At 47.4% G+C, this 12,519-nt stretch overlaps 1 protein-coding gene across 1 annotated transcript; it reads right to left on the reverse strand.

Moving 5' to 3' along the window:
• Window positions 1-1,543: 1,543 nt before the first annotated feature.
• Window positions 1,544-6,322, reverse strand: LOC126988090 (solute carrier family 2, facilitated glucose transporter member 6-like). Its single transcript, XM_050845885.1, has 6 exons — window positions 6,219-6,322; window positions 5,815-5,965; window positions 4,292-4,454; window positions 2,492-3,277; window positions 2,235-2,367; window positions 1,544-1,757 (listed from the first exon to the last, which is right to left on the reverse strand). The coding sequence occupies exons 2-6, from the start codon at window positions 5,933-5,935 to the stop codon at window positions 1,575-1,577; spliced, it is 1,386 nt and encodes a 461-aa protein (XP_050701842.1). The 5' UTR covers window positions 5,936-5,965; window positions 6,219-6,322; the 3' UTR covers window positions 1,544-1,574.
• Between the last annotated feature and the right edge of the window lie 6,197 nt (window positions 6,323-12,519).

Consider the following 12,519-nt stretch of genomic DNA (forward strand, 5'->3'; position numbering starts at 1 on the left):
CCGACCTCCAGCGACCTGCAGGTCGCGGGAGGTCTCACATGGTCGACGATTGGTCGTGCGTGCGATCGTCATGTGTCTCCGTCTGCCCTGCGACCGATGGAGGTTTTAGGTCATGCTCTAAAACCTCCAGCCGACCTCTCAGGTCGCTGCCGGTCGTAAAAAAGGTTGCCGTCCGGTGGCCGAATGGACTGCGTCTGGACGGCAAGCGGACTGCCACCGGTGGCCGACAGGTGACCATTAACTGTTGAACGGCGACCGGATGGCAAGCGGACGCCGTCTGGTTGCCGTCAGATAGTAGGAGGTCGCTGATGGTCGGCGTCCACTTTTTATCTGTCATTGGCCGTGGTCGACGTCCGGCCTTCCACCACACGGCGAGTTGTGCGGCGACCGGTGGTAGATCAAACCACCCTTGCCCGGAAATGAGGTACATTCCTGAGCAGTGACGTCCCACGCCCCTCAGCCCGCCCAAGCTCCGTCCCAACTCAACCTGCTCCACAGGTCAAGCACACGGCCAAATGTGTATGGGTCACCTCTGCCTAACCAAAATAAATTATTGCAGGACATGATGTGCACAGCAGTAACAATGAGAGTCTGTAGAGCAATGGCTTTTATCCATTTAAAAAAGAACTGTTAATTTCATCTTCTGCTCTGCCCAGGGTGATGGAAATGCTTTAGAAAGAATATAATGTTACGTACATACAAACAACAGGTTAAACCAAGATTGCTTGGAGCAATTTTTGCATGTGTGCGGCACATAGGGGGCGGGGGGGGGGGGGGGGTTTCACAAATATCCGTCTTTTGCTGCAGTGAAGCACAGAATACTTTCATTACCTTTATAAGTAACTATTTTATCATTACAAATAACTTACAGTAATAAGAATGAGAAATGTGTAATACAACTGGGTGAAAATATTATGTACTGTAACACGTCAGCAGCAAGTGGTTAAGGGAGGTCGCCGCCCTCATTGCGACAGGACGCGTACTGGTCTTTGCCTGTCGGTCACCGGTCGGCGTATGGTAGGCGTCTTGGCCTGACTCCAGGTGTGAGGTCAAGGTGTGAATCTTACCATGGTCGCCGTCCGGTCACCCACTGGACGGACACTGGACGGACACTAAACGACCACCGGTAGCCGTTCGGTCGCACGACTACTTTGCCACCTATGTGGTCGGGGAGCGGTGGATGTGAATCGCTGCATTTTGAGGTCGCGGGTGATCGTTAGCAGGTCGTGAAGTCAGTGTGACTGTAGTTTTAGGAGGGACGGATGCACAAGTCCACCCAAGATCGAGGTTCCGCCCGACAGCGGCGGGACGGACGCCGACACCTGCGTCCAGCACACCCACAGCGCGTCGACACACTGCCCCCGGCACTAGCACCACCAGCACCACCATCAGCAACGGTTGGAGTAACAATGTTTCCACTGAAAGATCCCCGTGGGCCGCCCCACGCAGTTACCCCCCCCACACACACACACACACACACAAAAAAAGCACCTCAGCCAATGTCGTGGAGGCACTTGACACTCTCTCTCTCTCTCTCTCTCTCTCTCTCTCTCTCTCTCTCTCTCTCTCCCGCCTCAGCCAATATCGCACTTGCTGGTCTCTCTGATGCAGCAGAGAGTGTGCACCATGGCGGCTACGGTGCTGAGAGCGAAGAACCAGTAGATCCCGGCGATGGTAAGGCTGTCCAGGAGGACACTGTACAGCTGCAGCATGATCGTGGAGACCACAGCCACCCACGTCAGGCACAGCCCTAAGCCCTGCAGAGAGAGAGAGAGAGAGAGAGAGAGAGAGAGAGAGAGAGAGAGAGAGAGAGAGAGAGAGAGAGAGAGAGAGAGAGAGAGAGAGAGAGAGAGAGAGAGGAGAGCATTATATCATCATCATGATCACCATCCGGAATGAAGAGTCGTGCTGGGTGTGACATGGCAGCGAACAGAAAAGTTGTAAATAATATAATGACGATTAGGATTGAAAAGTCCACTTGAGCAGGCCATACCACGCGTGGAACTGATAACCGATGGACAACCAAACTAACAGAACGGCAACCCAGGATTACTAGAAGTCAGGTCAGACAGACCCAAGAGGAGAGATGAAATAAGAACATTTGCCGGAGCAGCTTGGAGTCCATCAACATCAGGCAAAGAGAAGAAGGACATTGGTTGCCAACACCTAACAGTGGCTCATGACGCTGCTGCTGCTGACTTACCACTTTGCTGACGGGGAGATGCGTGCCTTACCTCGGCCCTGATGCTGGTCGGGAAGTACTCGACCATCAGCACCATAGGAATGTTGGCGATGCCCAGACCGGCCCCGAAGGCGACGGCCAGGAAGCAGAACAGTGGCAGTACCCGCTCCGCGTCACCGGTGTCGCTGCAACGACACACGGCACGCATTAGTGTTGCCCAGCGGGGTGGAGGGCCAGTAAACATCGCTCAAGAAACTGATTTTCACATGACTATACAGGCGCGGTATTTCTCTTGCCAGCGGTCCTCACCTCAGCTCGGCGATGTAGGGAACAGTCGTGTTGCCGGCAAGGTAGGAGACCGTCGTGTTGGCGTCCAGCGGAGACAAGAGTTCGATGTCCAGACCGGGCACGGCGCTCGCCGGGAAGAAGTAGCAGTAGCAGCCCAGCACGGTGTTGCCCGCCAGCATGACGGTGAGGGACACTAGCATGGACCGGCGGCGGCCCAGGCGGTCCACCAGCATGGTGAGGCAGAGCCCCCCGAGCACGTAGGCCGAGTTGACGGTGAGGGTGCCCAGCGTGTGGTCCAGGGAAACGCCGGTGGCCAGCAGCATGCGTGTGCAGTGCACGGTGATCATCTCGCAGCCACACATGCCCCGGAACGTAATCAGCAACAGCAGCGCCGCCACGCTCCTCAGCACGTCCCACTTGAGCAGCCCCGCAAACCCCATGGTTCCGTCGCTGCGCTGGTTGCGGAGCCTCAGAAGGGTCAGCTCCGTGTCCACATCCGCCCCGGGGCCTCGGAATCGCAGAAGGACTCGGCGGGCCTCTTCTTCCCTGCCCTGCACGGCGAGGAAGTTGGGGCTCTCGGGCACGGCCAGCATGGCGCCGCCGTACACCAGCATCAGCACAGCGAGGCCGCCGGCGATGACGTACCAGGACACCTTGATGGCCACCGCGACCACCAGCGCGAAGCCGCCCAGCTTTACTATCTCCATGAAGGTGCACGCCGTGCCGCGGATGCTGGCGTTGGAGATCTCCGCCACGTAGATCTCGGAGGCCTGCACCATCATCCCGAGGCTCAGGCCGGTGACGAACCTGCGGGGCGGCAGGGCGTTACTGCAGGGAGGCGCGGGGCAGGGGCTGTTAGGTTATTTTTAAAGGATTGGTATTAAGTTTATAGGTATACACGTATAACACTGCGTCAGGACGGAGCTATTGAACTTCTAGATACAATAAACTAGTGGGCGCCTGCGTGCTGAAGGTGTTAGCACGCTCAGCTACACATCCGCGCGGGCCTAGGTTTGAATCCCGGCCCGGGCAGTCAATGGGCAGCCCACTCAGCTGTACATCATCCCTTTCGGGCTGGTCGAGGAATGGGTACGTGTGGAAACCTGGGAAAGGCAAAGTGTGGTAACCCGGATGTCACACTGGCCCTGTCTCCCGGGGTGGCGGGTTACTTCCCGCCACAGGCTCGAGGCCTGGTGCCTACCTCACTGAGTTCCCTTTATTTTTATGGACCCAAAGATATACGCCTCCGTGGTCTAGTGGTCAGCGTGCCTGGCTTCTGTTCCGCGGGCCCGGGTTCGAATCCCGGCCCGGGCAGTCGGCGTGCAGCTCACTCAGCTGTTCATCCTCCCTCTCGGGCTGGTCTATAAATGGGTACCTGAGGGAACCTGGGGAAGGTAAACTGTGGTAACCCGGATGTCACACTGGCCCTGTACGTGTCCCGGGGTAATGGGCTCCCTCCCACCACAGGCTCAAGGGCCAGTGTTACGGAGATGGGCACCGAGGCCACGCGCTGCTACAGCGTATGCCCCCAACTTTACCTTTACCTAAGATGTTTGTTACTTAGAAAACAGTTCATCCGCTCAATATAAATCTTTCCGCCAGTGGATTTTCATGAGCAGCCTTTACCAGCACTATTTGCATTCACTTGTATTCAAGCGGCGGAGCGCCACCCGCCCCAACACGTAACCCCGCGTCGGACCCCGGAAGACCAGGGTTGTGGAGTCGGAGGGAAGCACCTTTGACCACAACTCCACCCAAAGTGATCTGACTCCTCAGCTTCGACTTCCGATTACGACATTGGCGGCGCGCTGCGTGACTCACCTGCCGACGAAGATGAGGATGTCGTTGTGCGCGAAGGTGATGAGCGCCCAGCCGAGGAAGGTGGGCAGGGTAGGGGCGACCATACAGATGCGGCGGCCGAACCTCCCCACCAGCCAGCTCGCCGGGAGGGTGCCCAGCCCGGCGCCCGCGAACATCAGGCTGCCTGCGGGGACAACGAACCGCTAGCGCTGGACCTCAGCGGGCGATGGACGGATCATGGCAGCAGTTACGAGAGAGAGAGAGAGAGAGAGAGAGAGAGAGAGAGAGAGAGAGAGAGAGAGAGAGAGAGAGAGAGAGAGAGAGAGAGAGAGAGAGAGAGAGTGCGGGTGAAGGGGGAGAGTGAGGAGGGCGTGAGGGAGTGGAGGGTGGCTGGGGGGATGGATTGGTTAATATTTCAATGGCATGCACTGAAAACCTTTGGTCATGGTGCCGGACAACTTCTCTGAGAGGCGGTGAGGCGTCGTGCTGAGTCCCTCTCGCCACACTCTGCCTGCACATAAGCAGGATGTATAATATCACTAGGGGAGGGAGGCCACCAGGCGTGTACAGGGCTTGGCGTCTTCTGTCTCCGGGAGGAGGGTTAACAGACGCCAACTTGTTGCAGGCATGGCCCCATGTCCCGGGGAGGGCGCCTCTTACCCCTGCACCAGGGGGTAGAGAAAGTGTCCCCCGGCACTGGGAGGGGCACCGTTTCGCAGGTCACCTGGACTGGGGCACTCGACCCGTAAGTGCTGAACAGTCAGAGGGACCAAACGGTCACCACGGTGTGGCGGGACTCCCCGGGACACGAGAAAGCCATGCGTGAAGGGGCCGCGGGTGCGGAACTATCTCCTCCCCGTGACCCCTGATGCAGGAGCACCGCCCACCCCTGGCTATGACCTCCCTCATCTTGGTCGCGTCAGTCAGGTCCTGCCTCCTGTGTCGCCACGCCTGTTAGAAGTGGACCGCAGGGTGGTGGGGGTGCACAGCCTACAGGCCCCTGCAAGACGCAGGCAAGTGATGGGGCATAAGCAGCGGCGGCTCCAGCCATGCCCGCGCCGCCTCGTCGGCCTCCCCGCCCAGGACCAGAGGCGTGGCCAGGGAGGGACACAGCAAAAGTTCATCGGACGCCTCCTTGTTTTGACTGGACCATCCAGCCATAACGGCAAGGATTACTGTGCGGGTGCCGCACTAATCCTCCAGGAAGGCAGCGCTGCCTGGGAGTCTGAGCAAATAGCAGAGCAACCCACCGGCATGGAGGAAAAAAATGTTCGCATTGCTGAGAGGGGTCCAGGGACCCCCCGCGCTGAAAACTGATGCTAGATAATGAATGGTGACTCCACGGAGCGAGGAAACTGGTAAAAACGGCACCAAATCCGCCGCCAACACCTGACTGGGGGCGTCTGTGAAGAGTGGCCGCGGGCTGGCAGGGCGTGGCAGGGAGAGCCGTCGAACAGTGCCCTTCGAAGTAGCCGACGGCCATGCATCCTGCGGGTGGTTAGTGCCATCGAGTGTTAGTGGGCGTTAAGGCCGCAGGGACTCACCGACGAGGTCGTGGCCGACGGAGGTGACGGAGATCTGGTGACCGAGGAGCGTGGAGTTGTCGGTGCGGAGGTCGCCGGCGAGGGAGTTGGGCCAGTTGATACATGTGCCTTGCTGCAGCATGGCCAGCGACGACAGCAGGATGCACGCCACCTGCAGAAGGGAGCGTCGGGACACCTCGTGGCACCGCTAAACCCTAGACCTGAGCAACACACACACACACACACACACACACACACACACACACACACATGCACGTAAATAGACAGACAGACAGATAGACATATAATCAGAGAGATAGATAAGTTGATGGATAGATAAATAGATAGAGAGATAGGTGTATGTTCTACTTACACACACACACACACACACACACACACACACACACACACACACACACACACACCTGCAGCAGTGTGGGCCTCGGCGCGACGTCCTGGAATCCATCCTTCTCGAGGTCACACAATTGGGGACCAGCGTTCGAATCCACCTGTTATTATTGTTGTTATTAGTATCATTATTATTATTATTATTATTATTATTATTAATTCGTACTACCTTCCTACCTACCTACCTACCTACCTGTATGCCTACCTGCTTATCTTTCTGTCTGCCTTGTCTACGGGCGGCCTTCGCTGTGTGCTTTTTCTACTTCATGGATAAGGAACAGGTCCCATGGGCGTGTGCTGGCGGGGGCGGGCGAGGCAGCACACCCACCCACACACCAGCAGAACACTTCCCTCGCCAACACACACACACACACACACACACACACACACACACACGGCACACACACACACACACGGCGCCATTGTTTACACAGACACTTAGTTGGAGCTCCTCGTATTTTGCAAGACTTCCAGAGACTCAGGGCTTCTACCGCACCAGGACTAGCACTGCAAGTTGCCTAAGGTTGCCGTTTACTAGCTAGGGCTACTTGGTAGCACAGTGCTTTTGGACTCTGTCGTTTTTTGCTATGCAAAATCAAGCTACTGAGTCCAAGGCCCCCTCCTGGCCAGGATTCCCGCCATTGCGCATGCGCAATGGAGCTAGTGTGACGTCACTACCAGCGTCAGCACAACGTCACAGCGGCTAGTTTGCTCAAACATGGACTCGTCGACCTTCAAGCTGCTGTTGGAGGCCCAGGAGCGAGCGTACAAGTCTGCACTAGATGTGGTCGTCAGGCAGCTAAACGACCAAGTTACCAAGTTGGATAAGAAAGTGGCAGAACTAACAACTAGCCTGGAATTTACTCAGAGGGAAGTCGACGACCTTAAATCTAATGCCAAAGAACACGAAAAGGAGAAAAGGAAGACAGAAGCAAAATAGACACACTTAACCAGCAACTTCAATCATCTCATCTTAAAATTAAAGAACTAGAAGAAAAAGTCACTTATCAAGAAGACTACAGCCGCAGGAAGAACTTGAGAATTAGTGGACTGGAGGAGAGAGATGAAACCTGGGAGCAAACTGCAGCGGCTGTGACATCTCTCCTGGAATCAAAACTGCAGATACCAGGACTTATATTGGAGCGCGCGCACAGGGTTGGTCAACGCCGAGATGCCAGGCCCCGCCCCGTTGTGGCGCGCTTCGCTCGTTATGGGGATCGAGACGCAGCAATCAGACGAGGAAGACACCGGAAGGGTACTAACATATACCTGAATGAAGATTGGTCTGCAGCTTCTCTAGCAATCAAGATTGCTCAGATGCCCTTGCTCAAGCTGGCAAGGGCTGAAGGAAAAAGTAGCTTTCTTCCGACACACCAAACTGATCATTCGGGACAAGACGTTTGGAAGTGCTACTGGACTGGACGTGCGGGCCGGGCGCGCGGCTGAAGCTGGAGGCTGGGGCTTGCGTGGCGGCCAGGTGCCAGTGACTGCCGTTGCTGGTGCTGGTGATGCTGCTGATGGTGCTGACGCTGCTGCTGGTGCTGTTGGTGCTGCTGGCGCTCCTGATGGTGCTGGTGATGCTGATGGTGATGGTGGTGTCGTCCGTGTCGAGGCGGCTGGGGCGTGGGGTGGTGTGGACAACACTCGCTCTCCCCTCCCCGTGCACCGACCTGGTGGCTCGCGGCTGTCCTCGGCCCCACCTGCTGCTTCGTCCCCCCAACGCAAGGAAATCAAGAAAATCCTGCGAAGCGGCACCAAGAAATAGATTCACAACGTTAAGTAATTTAGTACATAATAACTCACAATTCCAATTCCAATCAATGATTCTACTACTGCTACTACTACATCTACTACTACTACTACTACTACTACTACTACTACTACTACTACTACTACTACTACTACTACTACTACTACTACTACTACTACTACTACTACTGCTACTACTGCTATTACGTCTACCACCACCACCACTACTACTACTACTACTACTACTACTACTACTACTACTACTACTACTACTACTATTTTTATGGTTACAACAACAACTACTACTACTACTACTACTACTACTACTACTACTACTACTACTACTACTACTACTACTACTACTACTTCTATACCTCTTCTCCTGCTACTACTACAGCAACTACAACTATTACCACTATTACTACTACTACTACTATTTCTACTACTACTACTACTACTACTATCACTATAACCGCTTCAATATACCACCCACTACTACTACTACTACTACTACCTACTACTACTACTTATACTACTACTACTACTACTACTACTACTACTACTACTACCACTACTACTACTACTACTTCCACTACTACTACTAACGATAATATGCCTCCACCAATAGATTATATTTTCCCTTTTGCCTCTATTAACAATGAAGATTTGTTGCATTGTTTTAATGTCAATAATACACAAAATCAAGACCTACATGCTTTCCATCCACTTAGTGTGAAGATAGAAATTATAATAACGATCTTGATGTAACTCAGTTTTATTTAAGAGCAAGAAATTTAAATTTTCTAAATCTGAATATATTTATCTGGATAGCTTTCCTTTTCTACTAATAATAGTGAATTATATTTATTAACGCTGAATATTAGATCCATCTCATCGAATTTCCAATACTTTGTAGACACTGTCCTTTCGTGCCAAACTAAATTTGATGTCATAGGATTAACAGAAACCCGCTTAGATGTAGATATTTCTCCACTGTACAGACTACGGAATATGAAATGTTCACTAATAACAGAAACAGGTTTGGTGGGGAGTGGCCATTTATATCTCTAGTAAGTACAAATCTTCTGTGATCAATGAATTTTCTAAATTGGAACCTTTATGGAATGTTTGGGAATCGAAGCAATATGTAATGCTAATACCTATTTATTTCTTTTGTATTTACAGACCACCTCAAAGCAGTATAAATAATTTTCACAATTCACTTAATGAAATCTTATCCCTAATTAAAGATAAAATTACAAGGAGGTTTTGTGTTTGGAGACTTAAACATAGATTTGTTACAATGTAATAATGACAATGTGCAGGATTTAACTAATATAATGTACAGCTATTCTTTATTTCCTCTAACTACCTTGCCTACTCGAGTAACTTCAACTTCATCCACGTTAATTGATCATGTTTGGTCATCTCAGATTGAAAGTAATACTGCCAATTATATATTAAAGACAGATATCAGTGACCACTACCCAGTAATCTCTGTATTTAAATGTGATAAATATCGTCATCCTTCTCCCACTTACGTAACTAAAAGAATATTTAATCAGGACTCCTTGAAAAATTTAGTAATAGTCTCTCACAAACTAATTGGAGTGACACATTAAATTGTATATGTGCTAATGAGGCCTACAACTTATTTTACAGTAAATTTAAAACATGTTTTGATAAGTGTTTTCCGGAAAGAAAAATTAAATTTAGTTTTAAAAGGAACGTAGTCCACACATTACTCTAGCTCTTAAGAATAGTATTAGAGAAAACATCGACTTGAAAACTCGCTCATAAATGGCCTTTAACGTTTAAGGAGCCTTATAGAATATATAGAAATAAATTAACGTCACTTTTAAAATTAGCCAAGAAGAAGTATAACCAAGAGCAGTTACTTAATAGCCAAGGTAATCCAAAACAACACTGGAGATCCATTAATACTATTCTTGGTAGATGCAGGTGCTAAACATACAGTTATTGAATTAAAGCCACATTGTACTGACATTTCTGGAAACATTTAATGACCATTTTTTGAAGGCTGGGGCTAGATAATGATATAGTAGGGGATGAATATATGACATATTTACACAACTCACCTAATTACTCAGTATACTTATCACCAGCTACACAGATAGAAATTGAAACATTCTTAAGACATTAAAAGGTACATCATCTGGTTTTGATGAAATTTCTCCCTTGGTCGTAAGACAAACTGCCAGCATAATTTCCTTGCCATTAACACACATAGTTAACCTCACATTAAAGAAAGGAGTTTTTCCGGACGAACTTAAGAAAGCTAAAATTATTCCATTGTGTAAGTCAGATAATAGAGATGATGTCAATAACTACAGACCTATATCAGTTCTTCCTGTGTTCAGTAAAGTCTTTGAAAAGTGATATGCACTCGTCTTGTAAATTTCATTGAGAAAAATATTTTATTTTCGATTTGTCAGCATTGTTTTAGCCCAGGGCGCTCTACTGAGTCGGCAATTTTTCATTTTAGGAATATTGTGTATTATTATCTGGAATAGAAACCTTATTTAGTTGGAATTTTTAGATCTTTCTAAGGCTTTTGATTCGCTATGTCATAAAATTCTATTAAGTAAACTTAGTAATTTTGGGATTCAGGGAGTTCCTTTAGAATTATTCAAAATTATTTAACAAATCGATTTCAAGCTGTTTACTGTAATTCTAAATATTCTTCTTTCAAGCCTATCAAAATGGGTGTACCGCAAGGATCTATCCTAGGACCTATACTTTTTCTCATCTATATTAATGATATTGTCAATGCTAGTAATAAATTTAAGTATACCATTTATGCTGACGACACTAATTTACTATTAGATGATAAAAATATAAATAGTTTGCATATAAACATTAATAATGAGCTCAATTCAATTAATATGTGGCTTAAACATAATAAGTTAAGGTTAAATATCACTAAAACAAAATACATTATCTTTCAAAACCGATCAGTCACTACTAACATGCCACCTATAACACTTGAAGGAAAAGTACTTGAACAAGTTTCTTATACTAAGTTTTTGGGCGTTGTCATTGATCAAAATATCAATTGGAAATACCAAATTAATTCTGTTGCAAATAAACTATCTAGGATATGTGGCATACTGTATCGAATAAGAAATAGCCTTACACAAGAAGCACTTATCAGTATTTATTATACACTTTGTTACCCGCATCTCATTTATTGTGTATCTGTGTGGGCGTGTACGTGGCCTTCCTTTCTTAAAAATCTTCAGGTTTCTCAAAATAAGATATTTAGGTGTATGTTTTACATGAACAAGTTTGATTCCACACATAACGTATTTTCCACATAGATTTCTTAATTTTAAAAACATTCATTGTTATTTTCTACTATTATTTGTTTACATAAAAACCTCGCACTGATGCATGGAAATCATCCCTTTCAGGTTATTAGCCACAGTGCATAATACGCGCAAGGAACAATATAATCTTATCTCTCCACAGTTCAGGACAGTTCTTTTCAGAAATAGTATTTTATGCTCAGGACCTCAAGTTTGGAATTCTTTTGCCAGTGAAATAAAAAATCTCCCTTAATAGTAATAATTTCTCTCTATTTAAAAAGTCATTAAAAACACACTTGTTGCAATCCAAAACAATCATGGTTAAGGTATAATTTATTCTGAAACATGAACACAAATTTACATTATTAAATCTAATCATTGAATTGCATAAATGCCTTGTCCATATTATTTTATTATTATTATTATTATTATTATGTATTATTATTATTATTATTGTGTGTGTGTGTGTGTGTGTGTGTGTGTGTGTGTGTATTGTTGATGCTGTTGTAGTTGTTATTATAGTTAACATTTTTAGGTATAACTATTATAACTTCATCTGTCAATATAATTAATGTTGTTGTATTGTATTTTGTATTTGGCTTTATGGTTGGGAGCTATCTGCAACCTTTAGAAAGATAAAAATAGTACAAATAGAATAAATATACAGTCTGTCAGAGCTTTCGGCTTGACAGGCTGAATTCGTTGCCAAATTATATATATATACGCATATATATATATATATATATATATATATATATGCGTATATATATATATATATATATATATATATATATATATATATATATATATATATATATATATATATATATATATATATATATATATGCCTGCTATCTCTCTCTCTCTCTACTTACTCCACTCTATCTCTCAGAAGAGTTTAAACCTCCCTTCTCTCTAACGTCAAGGCTCTAATCTCGCTCTCTCCAAGTATCAACCTTGCGATAACCTTACAGAAAGTTACAAATGTGAAATTCAAATGCTCAACTCAACTCTAAGTCTTCTCTCTCTCAAAAACCAAATTTCTAACTACTCTCTGCTTTATCTTCTGCTCTCTCTCAAACTTGGTCTCTAACTCTAGATATTTTGAAGTGGATTAAGAAAATCCAAGAAACTTTTACCACCAAAAATATTTAAATGTCCAAATTCAATGCCCAGTGAACTAATTCTCAAAGTCATTTCTGCACCTCAACCAAATTTCAGACCACATATACCCTAACTA

The sequence above is a fragment of the Eriocheir sinensis genome, chromosome 68 (genome assembly GCF_024679095.1).
Source record: "Eriocheir sinensis breed Jianghai 21 chromosome 68, ASM2467909v1, whole genome shotgun sequence".
NCBI classification, from domain to species: domain Eukaryota; kingdom Metazoa; phylum Arthropoda; class Malacostraca; order Decapoda; family Varunidae; genus Eriocheir; species Eriocheir sinensis.